This window comes from Neomonachus schauinslandi, chromosome 6 (assembly GCF_002201575.2).
Source record: "Neomonachus schauinslandi chromosome 6, ASM220157v2, whole genome shotgun sequence".
NCBI classification, from domain to species: Eukaryota; Metazoa; Chordata; class Mammalia; order Carnivora; family Phocidae; genus Neomonachus; species Neomonachus schauinslandi.
The window spans coordinates 83,634,063-83,657,226 of record NC_058408.1 but is presented as its reverse complement, the minus strand read 5'-3'; the positions used below and the strand labels follow the sequence as shown (position 1 = coordinate 83,657,226).

General features: G+C 42.5%; 1 protein-coding gene across 1 annotated transcript in view; it reads right to left on the bottom strand.

Annotated features, from left to right (window-relative positions):
* Positions 1 to 23,164, bottom strand: part of PCNX2 (pecanex 2) — a 302,267-nt gene that overhangs the window by 192,647 nt on the left and 86,456 nt on the right. The window contains exons 13-15 of the mRNA XM_021696119.1: positions 16,939 to 17,110; positions 8,043 to 8,153; positions 7,130 to 7,221 (exon numbers count right to left, since the gene is read on the bottom strand). Of these exons, the coding sequence (XP_021551794.1) occupies positions 7,130 to 7,221; positions 8,043 to 8,153; positions 16,939 to 17,110 (375 nt within the window). The remainder of the gene's footprint in view (positions 1 to 7,129; positions 7,222 to 8,042; positions 8,154 to 16,938; positions 17,111 to 23,164) is intronic.

Genomic DNA, 23,164 nt, shown 5'->3' with positions numbered 1-23,164 from the left:
ATTCTGACCTCATAGAATGTGCAAAAAGTATTCCTTCTACCTCTATCTTCTAAAATCAGTTGCAGAGAATTGGTAATTTCATCCCTAAATGTTTCATAGAATCATGAGTGAAACTATCTAAGCCTGCTGCTTTTTGTTTTGGAAATTTGTTAATTATTGATTCAATTTCTTTAATATATGCAAGCCTAATCAGATAGGACTTTTCTTCTTGTGTGAGTTTTTGGTAGATTATGTCTTTCTAGAAATTGGTCCATTTCATCCAAGTTATCAAAGTTGTGGGTATAGAGTTATTCACAATACTCCTTAACTATCCTTTTAATGTCCATGGAATCTGTAATAATATTCCCTCATTTCTTTCTGTAATTAGTAATTTGCCTCTCCTCTCTTTTTTTCTTAGTTGGCCTGGCTACAGGCTTATTGACTTTATTGATCTTTTCCAAAAACCAGTTCTTTGTTTTGTAGATTTTCTCTATCAGTTTCTATTTTTCAATGTCCTGATTTTTGTTCTAATTTTTATTATTTATTTTCTTTTGTTTACTTCAGAATTAATTTGGTCTTCTTTTTCTAGTTTTCTAAGGTGGAAGTTTAGATTAATGATTTTACATCTTTCTTCTTTTCCCATATATGCATTCCATGTTATATTTTCCCTCTAAGCATTGCTTTGGCTGAATCCTACTTGTTTTGATAGATTGTATTTTCATTTTCATTTAGTTCAAAATATTGTTTAAATTCTTCTTGAGATTTCTTCTTTGATCTATGTGTTACTTAGAAATGTGTTGTTTAATCTCCATATATTTGGGGATTTTTCCTTCCATTGTGGTCTGAGAGCAGACACTGTATGCTTTCTTTCTTTTTTTTTTTTTAAGATTTTATTCATTTATTTGAGAGAGTGAGAGAGAGATAGAACACAAGAGGGGGGAGCGGGAGAGGGAGAAGCAGACTCCCCGCCGAGCAGGCAGCCCGACGTGGGACTCAATCCCGGGACTCCAGGATTATGACCTGAGCTAAAGGCAGTCGCCCAACCAACTGAGCCACCCAGGCGCCCAGACACTGTATGCTTTCTATTCTTTTAAATTTGTTAATATATGTTTTATGGCCTAGAATGTGGTCTCTCTTAGTGAATGTTCCATGTGAGTTTGAGAAGAATGTGTATTCTGCTGTTGTTCGATGAAGTAATCTACATGTGTCAATATATTCAGATGAAAAATGATGCGGTAGAGTCCAACTATGCCCTTACTGATTTTCTGCCTGCTGAATCTGTCCTTTTCTGATAGTGAGGTGGTAAAGTCTCCAACTGTGATAGTGGATTCAACTTTTTCTCCTTGCAATTTTATCAGTTTCCCCTTCACATATTTTGATGCTCTATTGTTTGGTACATACACATTAAGGATTGTTATGTCTTCTTGGAAAATTAATCCTTTTAATATTATGTAATGCTACTCTATCTCTGAAAATTTCCCTTACTCTGAAGTCTGCTCTATTGCTCTGAAGTCTGAAATTAATATAGCTATTCTTGCTTTCTTTTGATTAATTTTAGCATGCTATATATTTCTCCATCCATTTACTTTTAAGATATATGTGTCTGTATATTTAAAGTGGGTTTCTGGTGGACGATATATAGCGGGGTCTTGTTCTTTGATCCTCTCTGACAATCTCTGCCTTTCACTTGGTATATTTGCAACACTGATGTGTACAGTGATTATTGATATAGTTCGAGTAATGTCTGCTATGTTTGTTATTGCTATTTATTCATTTCTCTTGTTCTTTGTTCCTATTTTTGTCTTCCACTCTATTTCTGCCTTTTGTGGTTTTAATTGATTTTATATGATTTCATTTTCTCTCCTTATTAACACATTAGTTATACTTCTTTTTTTAAAACCTTTTTAATGGCTGCCTTAGAGTATGTAATATACGTTTATAGTTAAGTCAAGTCCACTTTCAAATAAAACTATACCACTTTATAGGTAGTGTAAGTGTCTCACAATAACTATATACTTATATTTATTTGAATACATGGTTGCAATAAGAATAGAAAAATGAAAGTGTTTATTTAACCTTCACTTATTCCTTCTCTGATAATCTTCCCTTCTTTTTGTAATTCTGAGTGTCAGATCAATGTTATTCTCCTTTCCCTGAAGAACTTCTTTTAACATTTCTTGTAAGGCAGGTCTACTGGCAACAAATCTCCTTCATCGTTTCTGAAGGACAATTTTTCAGGGTACAGAATTATAGGTTGGTGGAATTTTTTTTTTTTGTCTTAACATAAATTTTGTTTTAAGCAACATAAATTTATTTCTCACAGTTCTGAAATCTGGAGGTCAGAGATTATGGTGCCCCAATCGGTCAGATGCTAGTACGGGCTCTCTTCCTGGTTTGCAAATGGTCACGTGCTCTGTGTCTTTACACAGCAGTGACAGAATGAGCTCTGGTGTCTCTTTCTCATCTTATAAGGGCACTAATCCCATCATGAGGGCCCCACCCTCATGACTTCATCTAAACATAAATATCTCCCAAAGGCCCATCTCCAAATATTATCCCACTGGGGATTAGGGTTTCAACATATGAAATTGGGGAAACAATTCAGTCCATTGCAGTTCCCGAGGAGAAGTCAGACACAATTCTTATCTTTGCTTCTCTAAGTTAAGGTAGGGATATTTATTTCCCTGTTTTCTTTCAAGATGTTTTCTTTACCTTTGATTTTTAGTATTTTGAATGATATGCACTGGTTTAGTTTTTGTGTTTGTTGTTAATTGTTGTTTTTTAATTCATCCTGGTTGGGGTATTTTGAGCTTCCTGAATCTGTGGTTTGGTGTCTGATATTAATTTGGGGAAAATCTTAGTCATTAGTACTTCAAGTATTTTTTCTGCTCCTTTTTCTCTTCTCCTTCTGGTATTTTCATTACACATATGTCACACCTTTTGTAGTTATCCCACAGTCCTTGGATATTTTGTTTCTTCAGTCTTTTTCTCTTGGCTTTTTCATTTTGGAAGTTTCTACTGACACCACCTTAAGCTCAGAGATTCTTTCTTCGGCTGTGTCCATCAAAGGCATTCTTCATTTCTGTTACAGTGTTTTGTTTTTGTCTTTGTTTTTTAATTGCTAGTATTTCCTTTTGGCTCTTCCTTAAAATTTCCATCTTAAGCAACATAAATTTATGTTGCTTAAAATTTCCTTCTTCCATCTTGCCCATCTGTTCTTACAGGCTGTCTACTTCATTCGTTAGAATCATTAGCATATTAATCATAATTGTTTTAAATTTCCAATCTGATAATTCCAACATCCCTGCCATATCTAAATCTGATTCTGATGCTTGTTCTATCCCTTCAAACTGTGTTTTATGCCTTTAGTACGCTTCGTAATTTTTTACTACTGGGTAAAAGGAACTGTGATAAACCAGCCTTTACTGATGTGGTGTTAAGGTGTATGGGGAGAAGTATTCTATAGTCCTATGATCACTTCTTAGTCTTTTAGTGACCCTGTGCCTCTGGACCATGAACTTCATGTTTCTGAATCCCGTCCCCATCTTAGGTGGGACAGAATGGCCAGAATGGGTTGGATTGGAGTTGGTATTTCCTTTTGCCTACGTGGAAGGCTAGAGCCAACTGGAGTTTGGCATTTCCCTTCCTCCAAGTCAGTTAGGCTCTGAAAAAATCTGAGTAGTTCAGGCTGTGGTGAAATCTTGAGGGCAGGCCTTGTTAAGAAGAAGAGACTAATGCTCTGATATATTTCAAAATGTTTTCCTCTTACCCTCCACCTGCTGAAAGCATGAGAGGACTTTTCTCTGATATTCACTGGGAGAACCTGTTCAAGCTCCTGGAGGTAAAACCCACAGAAGTGTGGGCTCTCTCTGATGACTGGGTCCCCCCTGGAGACTTGCCCACACTGAGCTTTCAGCAATTCCTTGATGACAGTTCAGGTTTTCCTGCCCTGGGACTCATTCCCACAGAGGTTTCTGCTCCTGGGTTCCGGTTCCAGTGGGATGTGATTCCCTGCATCTACCTGTCCGTCTTTCCAATTTTGGAAGCAGCAATTTGCTTGCTTCTTGCCTTCTCTGATGGACTTAAAAAGAGTTGTTGGTTTTTTAGTTTGTTCAGCTATTTACTTATTGTTAGGATGGAGTTACAACTTCTAAACTCCTCACATACTGGACCAGAAACTAGAAGCCGGTAATTATTTTTTCACAAAGGTTCCAAGGTAATTCAATGGGGAAAGGTGAGTCTTTTCAACAATTGTGCTAGTGAATCTCAATCTCTACCTCATATCATACATAAAAATCAACTCAAACTGGACCACAGATCTAAACGTAAGAGCTACAACTATCAAACTTTTAGGAAAAAATATTTGTGACCTCGTGTTAGGTAAATATTTTTTAGATAGGACATAAAAAGTACAAACCATAAAATAAATAATTGACAAATTGGATTTCCTTATAATTAAACACTTGTGCTCTTTGAAAAATGCTGTTAATGAAATGGATAGACGAGCCAAGAACTAGAAAAAAATATATGTGCATATATATTTGATAAAGGACTTGCATTCAGAACATGTAAAAAATTCTTATATCTCAATAAGAACATGTAATGCAATTTTTTAATGGGCAAAAGACTTTAACATATTTTTCACCAATGAAGATAACACAAGCAGCAAGCGAGCATATGAAGCCTACTCAACAGCACTCATTATTAGAGAAATGCAAATTATAACTACAATTAGACACTAGTTTATACTAGAAGGAGTACTATTTTTAAGAACTATTAAAATATTAAGTGCTAGAAAGAATCTGGAACACTTGGAAATCTCAAAGATTATGAGGGGATCAAAAATGGAACACTTTGGAGAACAGTTTGGCAGTTTCTTAAAAAGCTAAATATTAACTAACCATTTGAACCATCAATACCACTCCTAGGTATCTATGTATAAATAAAAACATATATCCACACTAATACCTATAAACAAATGTTTATAGAAAATGTGGTATTTACACATGATGGGATGTTATTCAGCCATAGAAAGAATGAAATCTTGCCATTTGCAATGACATGGATGGAGCTAGGAGTATAATGCTAAGGGAAATAAGTCACTCATATATGGAATTTAAGAAACAAAACAAATAAGCAAAGGGAAAAAGAGAAAGAGAGAGAGATAAACCAAGAAACAGACTCCTAACTATAGAGAACACACTGATGGTTACTAGAGAGCAGATGGGTGGGGGGATGGGTGAAACAGGTGCTGGGGATTAAGGAGTACACCTGTTGTAATGAGCACCAGGTGTTGTATGGAAGTGTTGAATCACTGTCTTGTACACCTGAAACTAATATAACAGTGTATGTTAACTAACTGGAATTAAACTAAAACAAAATAAAAAAACCTTCAAAAATACTTCTATCTTTAAAAAATTTTAAAGTAAAAAAATGAAAAGGGGATGAAAAATAAATATGTAAACAAACACTGAAACACAACAGAGTAAGTACTATACAAGGGGCCCTGCAAGTAAGAGCTTGTGACCCCAAAATTTTATACGCAGCTGTTTTACCAAAAGGCAGTAGAAAGAGGTCCTCAGAAGTGCAAGGACTCAGAAAAGAACTACACAAGTACTTTTCCTGAATAAAATACCTGGGGTCCTGTGACAGAATAAAGAAATGCATGCAAAAAAAAAGAACATCGATTCGTTATGTAACTGTTGTTCTGCACGATAGGATAAATGTGGCGACAGGGTCACCAATAGCACATCAATTACCTTTGTGTATTAGAAGAGGGAATCTTCATCTTCCTCCCCCTTTCTTTCTCCAAAAGAAAACATCTACATGCAAAGGATGGAAGGAGTGAAGGAGGAAATCACGCTGTGGATGATCACAGAGAGATTCCGTGGGAATGCCCTGGGAGACAATCATATTGCACTCCTTCCTTTGCACAATGGGAAACAATTATCTTCCTGCCACCCACAACCATGCGTTTAATAGGATTTTAAGGAACCCTTTTTAAGAAGTTAGCTAAGAAGTGTCATTGGATAGATATTAAAAACCCTTTGGAACATGCCTTATTTTTATTTGCTTTTTTTAGGTTTGATTTTTATTTTATCAAAGAGGTATCTGTTGTTTAAAACAGTAAATGTAGGATGTTCATCAACTCAAGAAATATATGTAATATTAACTAACGTTTTTCCCGAATGAAGATGCCCCTGACAACATTATGGGTGTTACTACCTTCAGACATTACGGAAACTCTACAGTACTATGACACTGAAAATGAGCAGGAGTGTCCCCTGCCTACAGCACCTCATGGCCCAAATGCCTGCTTCCTGAAGGCAATGCCTTCCAGCTATTTCTTCTGCACCTATGACCCTCCCTATTCCCAAGTAACGTGCTTGTTTGTTATTTCTTGACTTTTTCCAATTTTAGATATTATTTGCCGACTTGCCAGTACAGAAGACTAGATTAAGATGGTCCCCACGCTCACACTCATACACACTCACATACAAACACACATCCACAACCACACACTCCCCTGTTCTTCCATTATAGATGTAAGCGTTATTCAGAGCACCATAAATGCAAACTGTTACTCACAGCTGAGCCACACGTGCACAATCGTTACCTTTCTTTTCGGACACAACTTTTGTGTTTTCCCAAAGTTAACGCTCATCTTGTTTTTTCATCCTCTCAGGCCTCCCCTGCTGCCAGCCTAAGCTTCAACTTTTTCCATCTGGATAAATCGACGGGCCATCTGTTTTCTAGATTTTAAAATTTTGTTGCTATCATATCCTCTCCTGTTCTCTGTCCGCGAAGCTTCAGGCAATTTTATCTCTTTCCCATCTTTTGAGCGACATTCCAGAAAGCAGAGAAGGTAAACACACAGGTCCTGTTGACCACCGTGCTCAGCAGAGGCCCCTGCAGGGTCAGTAACGATGCCAAGAGACACGTGTGGAAGGGGGCCAGTGCTCCCTGGCAAATCAGATAGCTTAAGGGGTCTTCCAATACCACCGAGGCGCCACCCACCAGGCCCTGCTCTTCCTGATGTGCTCAGATCCCATTTCTTTTGTAATTAGAGGAAAATATCTGTTCACTTAAACCACCAGTTGATTTAATGGATGCAAGGAGAAGGGAGAAGGCCCTCGGGCCTCACACCTACCTTCACGGCACTGAAGCAGAATGCGTGGAGCAGGCCAGTGGCCGCGGCACTCCGGGCCACGCTGTAAATAGCCGATGTCATCCCACAAACAGCTGCAACACAAACACCAACAGTCTCACAATCAATACATGGAAGAAAGTGCAAAGACAAGGTTGTAGCTTTCGAGTGCAAAATGCTGCCAAAGGGGCAAAGAATACCTCCATGGGATCAGTCAAAAGCACTGGATGACTTAATACAAGAAAGAAAAAAAAAGAGAGAGACTGACCATTTACTAAAACTTCTGGAGAAAAGCATTGAAAAAGAATTTTTGGCAACATTCTTAGAAGACTGTGTGAACATGTCCAGCGTGGAGGGAGGGAGACCTCCTTGCTTTCAGTTGAGAGTTGCTGGCCGAAATAAACATCACAGATGAAGGTTCCCGCAGAAGAAAGGGGGGCTAGACAGAGAGAGAGCGATCTAACAAACAAGCAGTGCTCGTTGTGTGTGTGCGTGTGTGTGTGTGTGTGTGTGTGTGTGTGTGTGTGTGTGTGTGATGAGACAGGAACAGTACCGGATCACCAGCTATGCTGTAGCTCTTTATGTACAATTTCATTTCATTCTTACAGCGACTCTGTGAGATCCGTGTGTTTATTTCATTTAGAGAAGAGTAAACTTTACAGTTAAGCAATCTGCACAAAGTCTGCAGGTAAGGACTGGGTGAGGTTTTAGCCACCATGGTGGGAATCTAAGGTGCTATGTCAAGGGAGGGTCCACACAGGGGGGGAGACCAGGGTCCCCTGTCTGTCCAGGTGCACACAAGAAATAGCTCAGTGTTCAGGACAAAGAAAACCGAGCTGTCCAGACTCTCATTCCATTCAGCCCTTATCAAAACTTTAGACTCCTTTACAGGAAGAGTAGGATGTAGACGACTTACCAGAACCTCCAAAAAATAGCATGTCAATTTGTTCCAAAAGATAAATGCAGAAAGTGTTGATCTGCGGGAAGAGCCCGAGGAGGGAGATTGCAGGGAAGCAATATAAAAATACTGGAAGTGAACAGACAAAATGGACAGTAAGTGTGCAGCTGCTGGTCCCCAGGTCCCCGAGGCAATCCTGCCTGCTCCCCTTCCAGCTCTCAGCCGCCCCCCTGCCCGCGTCCTGGAGGCAATACTGGACTCCTCGCACCCACAGGAGGAAGGTCTGCGGGCCAAGCGGAAATGCGCCGTTGGAAGTAACAAGGGGCTGCGTCTGAGGAAGAGGCCCAGGCAAAGAACACAGGCGAGCCCAGGACTGAGCAGAGACCTCAGATGGTGAGGGAGACAGTGGGCCAGTCCACAGTGTGCAAGAGTGGGCTTGCACTTGAGGGGCATGAGGGTGGGGGGAAGAAACTGGGCAAATCCAGGAACAGGTAAAGCTAAAGGCAATAGGTACGCAGGTCTCTCCCTGCACGGGGGTGGGGGGTGTAAAAATGGGAGCCAGGGGCTCCTCATTTTGTGCTTCTGTCAGCGGGAGCACTTGAGGTGCTGAGAGTCGCCACACCTGAACGCCGCCTGCAAATTCAAGTTCAGTGGGAACTCCAGGTTTGCAGGCGAACAGGGGAGGGTGGTGATTAAGAAACCACAAACAGTGACAGTGGGACAGTGAAGGGCCTGACTTCCTGGGACCGGAGCATCTGGGACATGAAGGCAACCCTGCCTGACCAGAGGAAGACTGTGCCCCCTCCCAAAATTTGGAACAGTGCAACTCGATAAGACATCCACATGCCAGGATTCGACGTTTCAGAGATCATTTGTTAGAGGAAATTGAATGTGCTAGAGCTGCATTTTACAGCTCTGTCCCTGTCCCTGTCTCTCCCTCAAGTCTATGTAAGTTGGATTTCATAGAAACCCAGAAACTGCCATTCCTTCTGCTGTAACACATCTGTCTTCTCAGTTTATTGAGGAGAATGTCAATGAAGTTTGATCCTGGTAAGCCCTAATAAAACTAAGGAAATTTGATTTGAAATCCCATATGCTTGAACTTTGGAATTGTGTGCTAACACTGTACATAGACCACAGTCGACAGTGGGAGTGGGGATGATGGGGGGAGAGGGGTTCAGCTATTTCTGAAAAATCAGAAATGCAAACTTTTCATCATGAAATTGTAGAAAAGAGAGTCTTCATATGTCCCATGCTCCTGCTAATAGTCACCTGAAAATAAATATGGGACAAACCCTTCCACAACAACACCAAGGACCTGTTCCAACTCTCTTGGGGTTGGAGCCATATTTTGATACACATGGTGATTTTGCTGTAATGTTTTCTGTGGCAAGATTTCAACGATATTGTAATAACCTAGAGCATCTGTGAGGAATCCACTTTTCAATCAAAGTAGGCAATAAGATACAAATACTGATCTGCTGGACATAATAGGACACAATTTCTTTTTTTCAGGTTTTGTGAATGGAAATCAGAGATAGGGGAAAGATGTAAGAAATAAATAGAAATTTGGAGCACTTGGTGGTCTCAGTGGTTTGGGCGGCCGACTCTTGGTTTCAGCTCAGGTCATGATCTCAAGATCCTGGGATCGAGCCCCATGTGGGGCTCCGCACTCAGCAAGGAGTCTGCTTTGGGATTCTCTCTCCTCCTCTCCCTCTGCCCCTACCCCCTGGCTCTCTCTCTCTCCCTAAAATAAATAAATAAATCTTTTATAATAAGAAATTTAATTATAGAACACAGGAGCATCAAAATTGTATTCCCATATAATTTCAAGCAGACTGACTAATACTTCTCTCAACTTTGAGACTCAGACCCAGCAGGAAAGATGACATGCTGCACTATACCATGGAGTACTCATGGCCAGGGTAGGGGTGTACAGAAGACGCTTTGAGGTTGCATTGGTTCACGTTCTCAAGAGCTGTGTGCATGTGGCAAAAATGACACCAAGAAGGAAAAACTCCAGGGAAAAGTATGGATGTCAAATAAAATTAAAGGCGGCTGAATATTAGAAACTGCTCAGCAAAGCAGAGGTAAGGAAGCGTTCTCTGTAAGAAATACATTAGGTAATGAAACCCCAGCTATGGAAGCGCAAAGAATCAGAGCCAGTGAATCATGGCTCGAGGATGATCCGACGGTGAGAGGCTCGCAGCATGGGAGCTCCCTGCAACCACAGTAGGAGGCAACAGTCACTGTGGAGCCCAGGATCTAGCTCCTCTCCAGGATGTATTAGAGAAGGAGATCTCTAGGCTTTAAAACTGAAGCCAGGGAGGTGGAAGGAGAGTGAGGCAGAGGCCACGCATCTCATCTGTCAGGCTGCAGATCACGTGACTAAAAAAGCAGCGAGGGGCGCCTGGGTGGCTCAGATGGTTAAGCGTCTGCCTTCGGCTCAGGTCATGATCCCAGGGTCCTGGGATTGAGTCCCACATCGGGCTCCCTGCTCCTTGGGAGCCTGCTTCTCCCTCTGCCTCTCTCTCTCTCTCTGTCTGTCATGAATAAATAAATAAAATCTTAAAAAAAAAATTAAAAAAAAAAAAAGGCAGCGAAACGCTTCCTGCGTTAGTAGGGCAATTAGAAAATCACACTTGAAGTTGCTGAGGTCATTTTGACCTTCTTCCAAAAGTTAAAAAAAAAAATAGTCCCTGTGGTTGTCGGCAATTTTGCCTGTGAACAAAGATTTTTTTTTCTTAGCATACCACTGAGAGGGTGTATAATTTTCTCTCACTGCTACTCTTCGTTTTCCCTAATAATTACCATAAATGCAGAAACTTCTGGTACTGTTCCATTTCTTTATAAGCAACATTTACAAATAAAAACATTACAACTTGCTTGTTTCTTTTTTTAAATGTGAATAATGATATTCGTTACTATTCTATCCCATGACTATTGCAGTTGCAGCTTTGGGGTGAAAACAAGCAGAATTAAAATAACATGGAAATAAAACTGAAACCTAAGGAGTTGATGGGAATATATACATTGTGTGTCTCCAACATGCTGTATCTGGTGTTAACTAATTATCCTGCCTGTGGACTATATCGAGCCCCAGAAACAGTCTATAGAGAAGACACATAGAGAAGACAAATGTGAGGTCTCTCTGGGCAGAGGAGAGGGGTACATTCCAGTAAGTAGTCCCCAAACCTCCACCTATCTCTAAGGGTGGCATTTTTGAAGCTGCATTGTTGTAGGTTGGGGGTCACGGTCCTAAGCACAAACATAAAACATAAAAGTCTCGGATCTAAGAAGGACCCATGCAGTGCCTTCTACAATGGACAGCCAACCACCTCTTCCTGCCTGAGCCCCTTCCAAGTCAGGACCTCCGTGCTTCACTAGGCAAAGCCCATGCTACCACTGGACAGCTCTAACCCAAACCATTTTACAGGCCTATCTTGCAGTGAGCCATAATGCATCTGCCATGGGCCGGGACTAGTTATTACCGCTACGACAGAGAACCGCCACTGCGTGGACATCCCACTCTTTTGCCCCAACTCCAGATGCAGTGCAGCCCCAGTGGCTATGTTCCTCGGGGCACACTCCAGCTTTGCTCATGCTCCTTTTGAAATAGGACACTAAGAATTGAAGACCTCTTGGCTTCCTCATCTGTGGGATAATTACAAAGCCGGGCCCCTTTTGTAGACTTTCACTGAAGTTACGCTGGTGGAAAGTATTAAAAATTCCAGCCATACAAATGAAAAAATGTTCATCATCATTAGCCATCAGGGAAATTCAAATCAAAACCACATTGAGATACCACCTTACACCAGTTAGAATGGCCAAAATGGACAGGGAAAGAAACAACAAATGTTGGAGAGGTTGTGGAGAAAGGGGAACCCTCTTACACTGTTGGTGGTAATGCAAGTTGGTACAGCCACTTTGGAAAACAGTGTGGAGGTGCCTCAGAAAATTAAAAATAGAGCTACCCTATGACCCAGCAATTGAACTCCTAGGTATTTACCCCAAAGACACAGATGTAGTGAAAAGAAGGGCCATATGCACCCCAATGTTCATAGCAGCAATGTCCGCAATAGCCCAACTGTGGAAAAAGCCGAGATGCCCTTCAACAGACGAATGGATAAAGAAGATGTGGTCCATATATACAATGGAATATTAGCCATCAGAAAGGATGAATACCCAACTTTTACATCAACATGGATGGGACTGGAGGAGATTATGCTAAGTGAAATAAGCCAAGCAGAGAAAGTCAATTATCATATGGTTTCACTTATTTATGGAACATAAGGAATAGCATGGAGGACATTAGGGAGAAGGAAGGGAAAAATGAAGAGGGGCAGAATCAGAGAAGGAGATGAACCATGAAGGACTATGGACTCTGAGAAAAAAAACTGAGGGTTCTAGAGGGGAGGAGGTGGGGGGATGGGTTAGCCAGGTGATGGGTATTAAGGGGGACATGTATTACATTCAGCACTGGGTGTTATACAAAACTATGAATCATGGAACACTACATCAAAAACTAATGATGTACTGTATGGTGACTAACATAACATAATAAAAATAAATAAAGAAATAAACAAATAAATAAATAAAAATTCCAGCCCAGAGGTCACCAACTCTGACTGAGCAAGCTAAGGAGGACCGATTCAGAGATCTCTTCCCCTTACTCCCAGAAATAAAGACAAAATTTTGTGCCTTTTAATGAAAAAGAAGTGTGCACAGGAGTATTTTGAATATACAGGAGGGGTCTTAGAAGGAAAAATTATGTAAGAATATTACCCTCAGTGTTTCTATGTCTTTAATTCCCCTCCCTGCCCCCCCTATAAAATCAACAAGTCCCTGCCACTGACTTTGTCTTATGTCCCCACGTTTGGCCCCCAAGTTCCCCACCTCCTGTCAGCGTACATCCCACCTTCTTCTGTTGTTCTATTATCTGACTGAGATGCTCGGCTTTGAGATGCTCCTCTCCTCGCCTTAAATAGGATGAGGAGCTTCTCCACCTTTCCCACCTACCCGATTTCCGCCTGGATCATCTCCCACCACTGGCTCACATTCGGCCCCTTCTGCCCTGGCAGGCAGAGGGGGCAGGGTCAGCTCAGGCCCAAAGCAGCACCCACGGATACTCCCTGCTCCTTTCCTGCCCCCTTCCTCTGTTGCCTCGTCTCCCTCGCATCCACCTCAGGTTGATGGTGTTGCGCGGAAAGCAGGAGTGCTTTCCTGTACCAGAAATATCAGCAGTAAGGCACAACTTTAAGAAACATTTCACACCCCCCAGCACCAGCCAGAGGAGGATCACAGCATGAGAGGCACATAGCACCTTTGACCACACGATGGGAAACAAGGTCAAGTGTGCTTAGTTCCTGCTTCTCTCTTGTCCTTTTTCTTAAATGCTCCTTGTTAAAAGGACTGAATCGTGTCCCTCCAAAACAGTACCTGTAAACGTGACCTCACTTGGTAATAGGGTCTTGGCTCATGATCAAGTTACAATGAGGTCATTAGGGTGGGCCCTGGTCTAATACGCCTGATGTCCTTATAAAAAGGGGGAATTTGGACATAGAGCCAGACACACACACACAGAGGGAAGACGATGTGGACAGACACAGGGACAAGGCCATCTACGAGCCAAGGAGCGAGGCCCGGAGAAGTCCTTCCCTTGTGTCTTCAGAGATTTTAAACTCCTGGCCTCCAGAACTATGAGACAATAAATCTCTGATGTTCTCAGCCACCCATTAGCATTACTTTGTTATGGCAGCTATAGGAAACCTACACTACTTCTTCATCCCAATACCCTTCTGTTCTCTCCTCATTTTTTCTTCTCTCCTTGTTAGTTTCTGAACCTAACAATGGCAGCAGCTATATACACTCAGATCCCTTGGTAGTGAGGGACAGAAGGTGGAAAGGCTCCACAAAGAAGAATGAATGACTTTGAGTTGCCCTTGCTTTTCCCTCCTCAAGTCAGAAAATCAGTATACACCTCTATGGCCTTCCTCCCATTCCTAATTGTTCTAAATTTTTTCCACAGTCTTTTCCTGCTCAGTGCAAATTAGTGTGTTTAACACATTCACTCCATGGGGATTGCTATTGTTCTCTTTTTCCATTTTTCTTTATCCCAGAAGTCATTTAGTTGGCTTGCTAGATTATTTATCACTATTTTTACTTGTTACCGTTGACAAGCAGACAAAAATATCTCTTAAAGAAAAGCTTTAATGAGGAAAAGGGATTCCAGATAGAAAGATAAGGAAGGCCATATTCCCCGCCCCATCTCCACTCCTCCACGGAATTGGTTCGAAGAAAAATAAAATAAGAATACACACAGCCAGTAGCTTATTTTAGAACAAGGGTTTCTGCTAAAAGCAAGACCTCGGGCTTTTACCAAGTACATTAAGGTCTTACTTTTTGAGCCCTAATAACATTTCACCTTCTGATGCCACGGCAAATCTGCTATGCCAAGATAACTATATGTATTCAGTGGCATTGGCTCATTTATAGTAGCAAATTAAAGAAAAAGAGAAATGAAAGACACCCGTGTACAGAAAAACAATTTCTAAATGGAATGTATGTCATGCTTTTCTTCCTTGTTCTCCAAATCATCAATAGGTGTGTATTAGGTCCCTACTTACTGTAAGGGCCGAGGTGAACAGTCCGAGAATGATGGTGAGCTTTCCCTGATCTATGAATGAGTATTCCAAAAGTTCACCCATACATTAATTTCCTTAATACTTAAAGCACACTTGTGTTCATCAGTTCATCCACTCAATAAACATTTCTTCAGTGCCTATATTTACCAGACACAGCACGGGGTGCCAGGGATTCGGTATGAGAAAGGAGGCTTGGGCTCTGCCTTGTACTTACCCAGCAGGACACAGGCTAGCGAGGGCACAGACATTAGTCAAACAATCACAAGTGAAGCAGACCACTATGAAATGGGTCTGGTGCTATGGAAAGTATGGGTTATGGGGGGACAGAAGATGGGGCCAAGCTTAGGGGAAATGGGCCATCAACTAGCTTGGTCAAAGGGGTCAGGGGCGCCACAGAACAGGAACATGAGGCATGAGGATGAGATGAGGAGGCGCCAAGGTAGTCAGGGCTCCAGGTCTAGGAACACTAACCCATGCTCGAGAACCTGGGAAAAGATGGTCATGGGGTACCCAAGACTGAGCGTGCACTGCAGAGAGCAGAGGCAACATTTTGACATGGACACATGTTTCTCGAACACTTTCCAAAATGCTTTCCTGCCCTCTCCACTGCTAATCCCGAGACCCACGTGGGCCCTTGAGCTCTGGACTCCAGCACTACTATCTGCAAGAAGACAGCAGGAAAGGATGGTCTCCAGCATGCACAACCGTGCCTGGGCATCTGTGTCTCCTGAAGCTCTCTTTTCTTGCAGCTAATCTCAGGAGGGAGATGGGTGAGCTCCTTTATAAGAAGGTAAAAGTATCTGGAAGTCTTTCTTGGGGTGTGTGTGTGCATGGGAGTGTGTGTGTGTGTGTGTGTGTGTGTGTGTTCCAACTGAAGGAACTTCAAGTAATATAAAAAAGTAAACTGAAAAATATCAGAAAGGGTAGAAGCAAATATTCTTGGGCAAGAAGCACTGCCTGGGAATCTAATCATGGGATCAGTTCTTTTTTCCCCCCAATATGTTTCTGTTTCCTACTTGAGCTCAGAGATTCTCTAAACATGGTGCCTGACCCTTCGCTATTAAGAAGCTACTCGGCCCCTCACATGATGTAATAGGAAGAGAGATATTGGGGACACAGACAAAGGTTGCCTTGTGGGGGGCTGCATATGGGGGAGTGAATAGTTTGCTGCCAATACAGGAGGAAGAGGAATGGGGAGATAGTGGTTCGGAAGGAGAGTCAGAGGGTGGAATGTCTACCATGGTTTTCTCCTACAAGGAACACAAAGATACGCCATATCTGGGTGCCCTTCTCAGTCCCACTTGAGAGGCTCAGGAAGTTGTCATGGGGGCCAGAGAAAGAATGATATGGGACCTATGGCTTTGAAAAGCTCCTCTTGAGTAAGATACCCAACTGGCAAGCGGTAGATCCAGCGGCTAGTGCCCTTTATCAACTCATTTGCACAATGTGATCACAGCCAATCACAGGTTGGCGTGCATGTCAACCTTGGGATGTCATGACTAGGATTCTCAGAGCAGTCACGTCTTCAGAGCTGCAGGCAACACTGGGGCAGCCTTGCCACATAATAATAATAATAATAATAATAATAATAATAATAATAATAGCTAATACCTGGTGCCCGGCACTGGTTCATAGGTTTAAATGTACTAACTCACTTGCACCGACCTCTGAGGTGGGTACTATTTTTGTCCCCATATTACTGTTGAATTTTTTCTCAAGGTCACACAACTAGCAAAGTGGCAGAGCTGGAATTCAAACAGCCAGGTGCCGAACCATGACCCTGGGCAGGTTACCTGTGTAAACAGAGCATTTTACATGAAACACCGCCTAGACCTTAAGGTGCACCAAGTGGACCAGTGACAGGCTGGGACTCCACCTGGACTGAGAACCATGTACCCTTGGGCGTTGCAGGAGTGTCTGTGCCACGTGGGTGGGGCCGTGGCTGCCACCCTGGTGGCAAAACCACCCCCACCCTGGGGAGCCCCCTGATGCCCCACACCAGGCACCATAGTGACCAGTCTTCAGATACTACAATGTTACTACTTCTTGGTCATGGATACCACAATCCTTTAGAATAATTCTGCTATTGGATGGTGTAGGGCTCCAGCTCCCAGACCATCTTCTGAAGGTGTACAAGCCAAAAGAGAAATGCACATCTCTTCATCCAGTAACCACATAAGGAGGTTTCTCCCGCTAGTGATTCAGAATATAAAGGGGAGACATATCCACCCTCCTCTATGTTCTTCCCCACACCCCCCAAATTCACTCACCTATTAAGAGGTCCCTAGCTGACTGGAGGGACCTTGGAGAGAAGAGCTTCAGGCCATAGACAACGTAAGTGGGAGGGTGCCGGGCTTTGGCCCCTGTATTAAGAAGCAAAATAAGGCCACACAGCACACAAAAATAGATTGGTCTGCTATATGTTATGATTTGGTTGTGTCCCTAGAAAAAAACACAATTTCTGAATGGTACCTATTATTTTGATTAACAAAAGCTTCATAGTCAGTAATTCACATCATATCATATCATATCATATCATATCACACAACTTATAACATAAATCACATTCTCCCCCCTCTCCCTCCATAATTCATATATACAAAACACCAGGAAAAGAAAAAAAAACTCTGATACTTATTCTAACAATTAAGAACAAGAATATAAAAAAGAATGTTATGCCTCTCAGACTCAACAAGATTTAGCCGAAAATTTAATTACCACCCTTAGATACAATCTAGATCTAATGCAATGCGTCCCTAATAGTGAAACATCCATTTGTATTGTTCATTTCAAGGGCAAAATGAAGATAAACCCTTATTTGCTCTACATGGTCTAACTTGAGCCCTGCTATTAATAAGAAACAGAATTATAAGTGGTGGGCTTCGATTTCCTTGTCTTAAAAAGCAAGCTAATACAGGTGCAAAGTTACACCCGCAGAGACTGCATAAAACATCTTAGTGTAGCACAGGGGGAATAATCCAATTTTTAAAAAGTCACCATTTATATACATTTTCCTTTGAGGAAGACCAAAAACTTAACAGATCTCATCTTAGCCCTCAAAATATTGCTATGAGGAGAAGTAGAAACATTTTTATTCTTCTCCTTAAATAGAAAAATTAAGGAAAAGATATAACATCAAACTTTCCAGGGCAAAAGCCAATGAAGAATTTATATGTCACAAACCAAAGCACAATTCATAAAGTTCAAAAAACCAACAAAAATGAATTAGGGGGAGAATATTCTTTGCAATTCATGAACTACTTTGGGTATAAAAAGTAAAGATTAAAGTGATATGGGTTCGCATGTGCATATTTAAAGTCACTGCCTTGAACATAGTTATATTTAGAAATGCAATTTAAATTGCCACTGCTTCTATAATAGAATGGTCCTATTCTGAGACCATCTTTTAATAGGAAGGAAAACACAGGCTGTCCATGGGGACTGGCTATGTTTGGCCCTGAGTCCAGACTCAGTCTTGAAAGGAATATTTGCACTCTTCAGAAATTTCCTTTTGAATCCAACTGGGTCATAGATTAGTGGGTATGGGAATACTTTTTCTGCATTAAAAAAAAATTGAAACTAAAGCCTAAGTGAAATCTTAATGCATTTCTTATCAAGTGAAAAGCAAACTAACTTGGTTGGTATAGACAGCTACTTAATATACAAATACACAAACATATGAGACATTCCTCAAAGTGACACCATTTAGGCTATAAAATTAAAGAGCTGCCTCCCACTTGCCCTGATTCTTCCTTTTCCTAAAAGGTTAAAAATACATTTTCTAGGAATTGAAAGTCTGGTCTTGAACAAGTTTGTGATATCATCTTAAATCTGCCAAGTCAAAGTTTATTTATGGGCAGGGGAATGCTCCCTTCGCAATTTTAATTTATGAGACAAAACTTAAGGCTGGCTCCCTGACAAAGAGCCTGCTCTCATCATCATGCCAAAGCTTCGCTTCACTTCCCATTCTATGTTTTGGGTCCCTAAACCATTCTAAGCATATCACTAATGTGTGGCATAGATGTCACTTTTATTTTCCTTGATTCCTAAGAACGCCTACTAAAAATATTCATTCCCCTGCTCCCCAATTCCTTGTTTCACATATGAATCAACCATCAGACCCCCGAGGACTGATGTTTCTTTTTTCCAGTAGGAAAATTCCACTCGCTCCTCCAGGTGAAGTCTGATCAGTCTTTTTTTACAACTCATCCAACTATTTCCCGTGTGATTTCAACTTTAAAATACCCCGGGGGAGCGCGCCCAGCTTCAGCTGTGGGGCATCTTGGAGGCTGTCCGCATGTGCAGCTGGATTCCCCATCAGCCCCCGCCACATGTACAAGGTCACCGCCCCGCTTTGGGAGCAGTGCAGCAGAAGGGTGAGGTGAAAGAGTCTATCCACACCTCCAGGAACCCCCCTCTGGAGAGTGGGGGTGCATGTGGCTAAGGGACGAGGCCATTAGAATTCTCCTCTTATCAAGACATCAGGCTGGTTGAATGCTTCAAACTTGTTAAGGAAAAAATAAAAGGCGTTTATTCTAAGGAAGAGGGGGGCTCAGAGAATCTGGAGTGCACTGGGCCTCGGCAGTGAGGAAACCCAGGCTGTGAACACCAGCCCATCTCAGCCGGCCGCAGGTGCCAGCTCCAGGCTCTTGGCCCGCGGGTGTCCTCTGCTTCCTCGGTCCGCAGGGCAGCAAAGGGCCCCCTCATACCTGTGGAGGCTGCACAGCTGCTCCTCCAGCCATGTTCAGGGGCCCGGGATTTTTGCTGGCGGCTGTGAATTTATCTCACGCCAGGCCCCATGCTACCCACATGGTTAATCCTCAGTACAGCGCTAAGAAGTATTTATTATTCTCATTCTGCTACGAGTAAACTGAGGCATACGTTTTATGCCTTAATTTTTTGCCAAATTAAGAAATCTGCCCCCGGCTTCCCGGGCAGGAAGCAGTGTGGCCGAGCAAGGATTTGGCTCCTGGGCGCTGGCCACTACATCCTGGCTCCCAGCAACAACCAGGAAGAGGAGAGTATTTGCCACTGGGGCCTCCCAGGCCCAAGGACTCAGCCTGACTTCACAGAATTTCATTCATAATCATTCTTTTTTTTTTTTTTAAAGATTTTATTTATTTATTTGAGAGAGACAATGAGATAGAGAGAGCATGAGAGGGGATAGGGTCAGAGGGAGAAGCAGACTCCCTGCCGAGCAGGGAGCCCAATGTGGGACTCGATCCCAGGACTCCAGGATCATGACCTGAGCCGAAGGCAGTTGCTTAACCAACTGAGCCACCCAGGCGCCCCCATAATCATTCTTTAAACACATTCTGCGAAGCAAATATAGAGTGTGGGGGAAAGCACTAGCAATAGCTTTGGGGTGTTGACTTTTCCTAAGAGAGCTCTGGAGCATGGAGAGCGGGGAGAACAATAACCCCACGTCCCGTCCACCGCTCTGGGACACTGTGTTAGGGACGCTGAACCCCCATCGCTAACATAGGAATGGCTGTTTCATAGTTTCTTGCGATGGTGCAGGTTCGTTTACTCGGATCTCATCTCTCCGTGCCTGTTGATGAGTTCTTTTTTACTCTAGCGTTAGCAACTCAGCTGCCGTTTAGAGTCATCTGAGCATTTTTAATGATACGTTTCAGTCGCCCCTGTGCATGGAACGAAAGGAGGAACGCTGCGGGGTGGGCACCCTCTGCCCTACAGAGAGCAGAGCCCCAGGAAAGCCTGAGCAGGTGAGTAGTCTGTGACTCCCCACCTGGGGTGTAGAGGAGAACCCAAAACACTCCAGAGAAGGCAGTAGAGGAGATAAGCAGCAACCAAAAGGCCAAATAATTCCTATCAGCTGACTGTTAAAATGCTACTTCCATTTAAATACGGTGGAAATCTGACCAGCTACTTTAAAAATTGAAAAGGCACAGGCAAATGAGTTTCTGTAAGCTCAGTTTATAATTTCATATAGTTTACAATTTCATTTCACAGAATGATGTATTTCAGGGCCAACTTCCTAGCTTTCAGGTCTGTGAATTTTGACAAATGGGTTGATTATGTTGTCCAACCAAGGGGGCAGCGAAGTGCCCAAGACAGTACCCTCAGAGAGGGGGCCAAGGTGCCGTCCGCTCTGCCCCCACCTACCTTACACATTTGCCCACTGCCTCAGCACTTCCCTCTGCAGCAGTGAAAGACAGACGGGAGGGTGGTGACCTAAGTTCCACCCCTATCTCATGGCAGAAATTCAGTAGATAAGAATTCAAAAAAGGCCATTTGGAGTGGCACAGGCTTTAAAGAACACTTTTTTTGGAGCAAAGTAAATACCCAACTGAAGTAAACATAATTTCATTTTCAATCAAGAGCCATTAAAGACTAAGTTGACCGACCTTCTTATTTCTAGGACTGAGGATTGAGAAAATTTTTGTATGTCATTCAAAATCATTCCTCTGATAAACACTAGGAGATCGTGGTAAGTCACGTAGACAGTATGTACCCTCAACATGACATGATGAAAATGGCTCTTCCCCTCTATGGTCTTGCTCCCACAGTTGTACAACCCCAGTCTAATCATAAGATAGACATCAGATAAATCCCAGCTGAGGGGTGGGCTACAAAATCCCTGACCAATAATACTCCCCAAAACTGTCAAGATCATCAAAAAAAAAGGGAAGTCTGAGAAGCTGTCACGATAACTAAATGCAATGTGGTATCCTGGATCCTCAAGCAGAAAAGGAACATTAGGTTAAAACTAAGAAAATCTGAGTAAAATATGGATTTTAGTTACTAATAATGTATCAATATTAGCTCACGAGTTGTGATAAATGTGTGGGGTATATGGGAACTCTCTGTACTATCTTTCCAAATATTCTGTAAATCTAAAACTGTTCTAAAATAAAAAGTATATTTACAAAAATCATTCCCCAGGCACATGGGTGGCTCAGTCAGTTAAGTGTCTGCCTTCGGCTCAGGTCATGATCTCAGGGTCCTGGGATGGAGCCCCGCATCGGGCTCCCTGCTCAGCGGGGAGTCTGCTTCTCCCTCTGCCCACTCATGCTCTCTCTCTCTCTCTCAAATAAATAAATATAATCTTTAAAAAAAAATCATTCCCAGTGATTTTTAAAATAACAGGAAGTGGTACCAAATGTCTTCACTGTATAGTAGCCAGAATTGATTGAATAGAACACATAACAAGTTACAGCCCTTGCTCTTTGGAGTTTGTACCATGAGCAAGGAAACAGGAAACTTACTATATTATAGGCCCAGTGCTGGCCTCATTATATATATTGTCCAATTCACTCTTTACCAAATCCAACTGAGGTTGCTCTTATTATCCATATTTTGCCCACAAAAAACTGCTAAAATTTGTCAAGTGCTTCCACAGTACCAGGTACTATGCTGAGCACTTGACCACAGTATCTTGTTCAATCCCCTTACAATCCTGTTTCATGATTTCCTCTTTTACAGGTGAAAAACCTGAGATACATAGAAATAACTTGCCCAAGATCTCTGGGTTTGTACATGGTAAGGCTGGATTCAAATCCCCAAACCTACACACCACCCCAGGGTTGCTCATGTGGCATCTGAAATCACCACCATTATCATCACCTGGCGACGGGGGGGGTGTGGAGATTCCCAGGTGCTGCCCCAGCCAGACCCACTCAGAATCCCTGCAGGTGCTGGAAAAGGCACCTGAGTCTGGCTCTGTGCAGGACATGCCCATTTTTTGCTGCCTCTTAGATATCCTACTGAACTGGGGCGCCTCGTGGCTCAGTCGTTAAGCGTCTGCCTTCGGCTCAGGTCGTGATCCCGGGGTCCTGGGATCCGGCCCTGCACTGGGTTCCCTGCTCTGCGGGAAGCCTGCTTCTCCCTCTCCCACTCCCCCTGCTTGTGTTCCCTCTCTCGCTGTGTCTCTCTCTGTCAAATAAATAAATAAAATCTTTAAAAAAAAAAAAGATATCCTACTGAACTTTGCTTTCTGGGTGATCATCAGTGGTTACTGTTGGTTAGACCCGTGTATAGATCTGGATAAGTCAGTGAAAAGCCTCATCATTCATTATTATATGGTGAGTCTCTGATCCTCAAATGCTGTCAGTATCCACCCAAACTATCAATTTTTTAAGCTCTCCTATAAAAGTTTTCTTTTATAACCAGATGCATTTCTGTCAGGCCCAGGGTCTGTTGTACCGTATCTATTAACACATCATTAATCCTGCATTTATATCTGAAATATACAGAGTGTTTGTATTTTTGCTATCTTCTGGTTTGAACGGCTGGCTCAAAATTCGCCACCTGTGTGCTCTGGAAGGAAACAAAGAAGAAACATCAGCCAATTGCTCTAAGAGCAAGAACTGACTGAATTTGGTAAAAACCCCTTCCCGGCAACGTACAAAGCAGCCAAAGCAGCGTAGTTTCGAAAAGCATCACGTGATGCCCAGGGCTAGAATTGGCGGCGGGCCTGAGAGCCGCCTCTGTGCCCAGACTTGGTTTGCTCCCCTGACCACCTCCTTTCTGAGG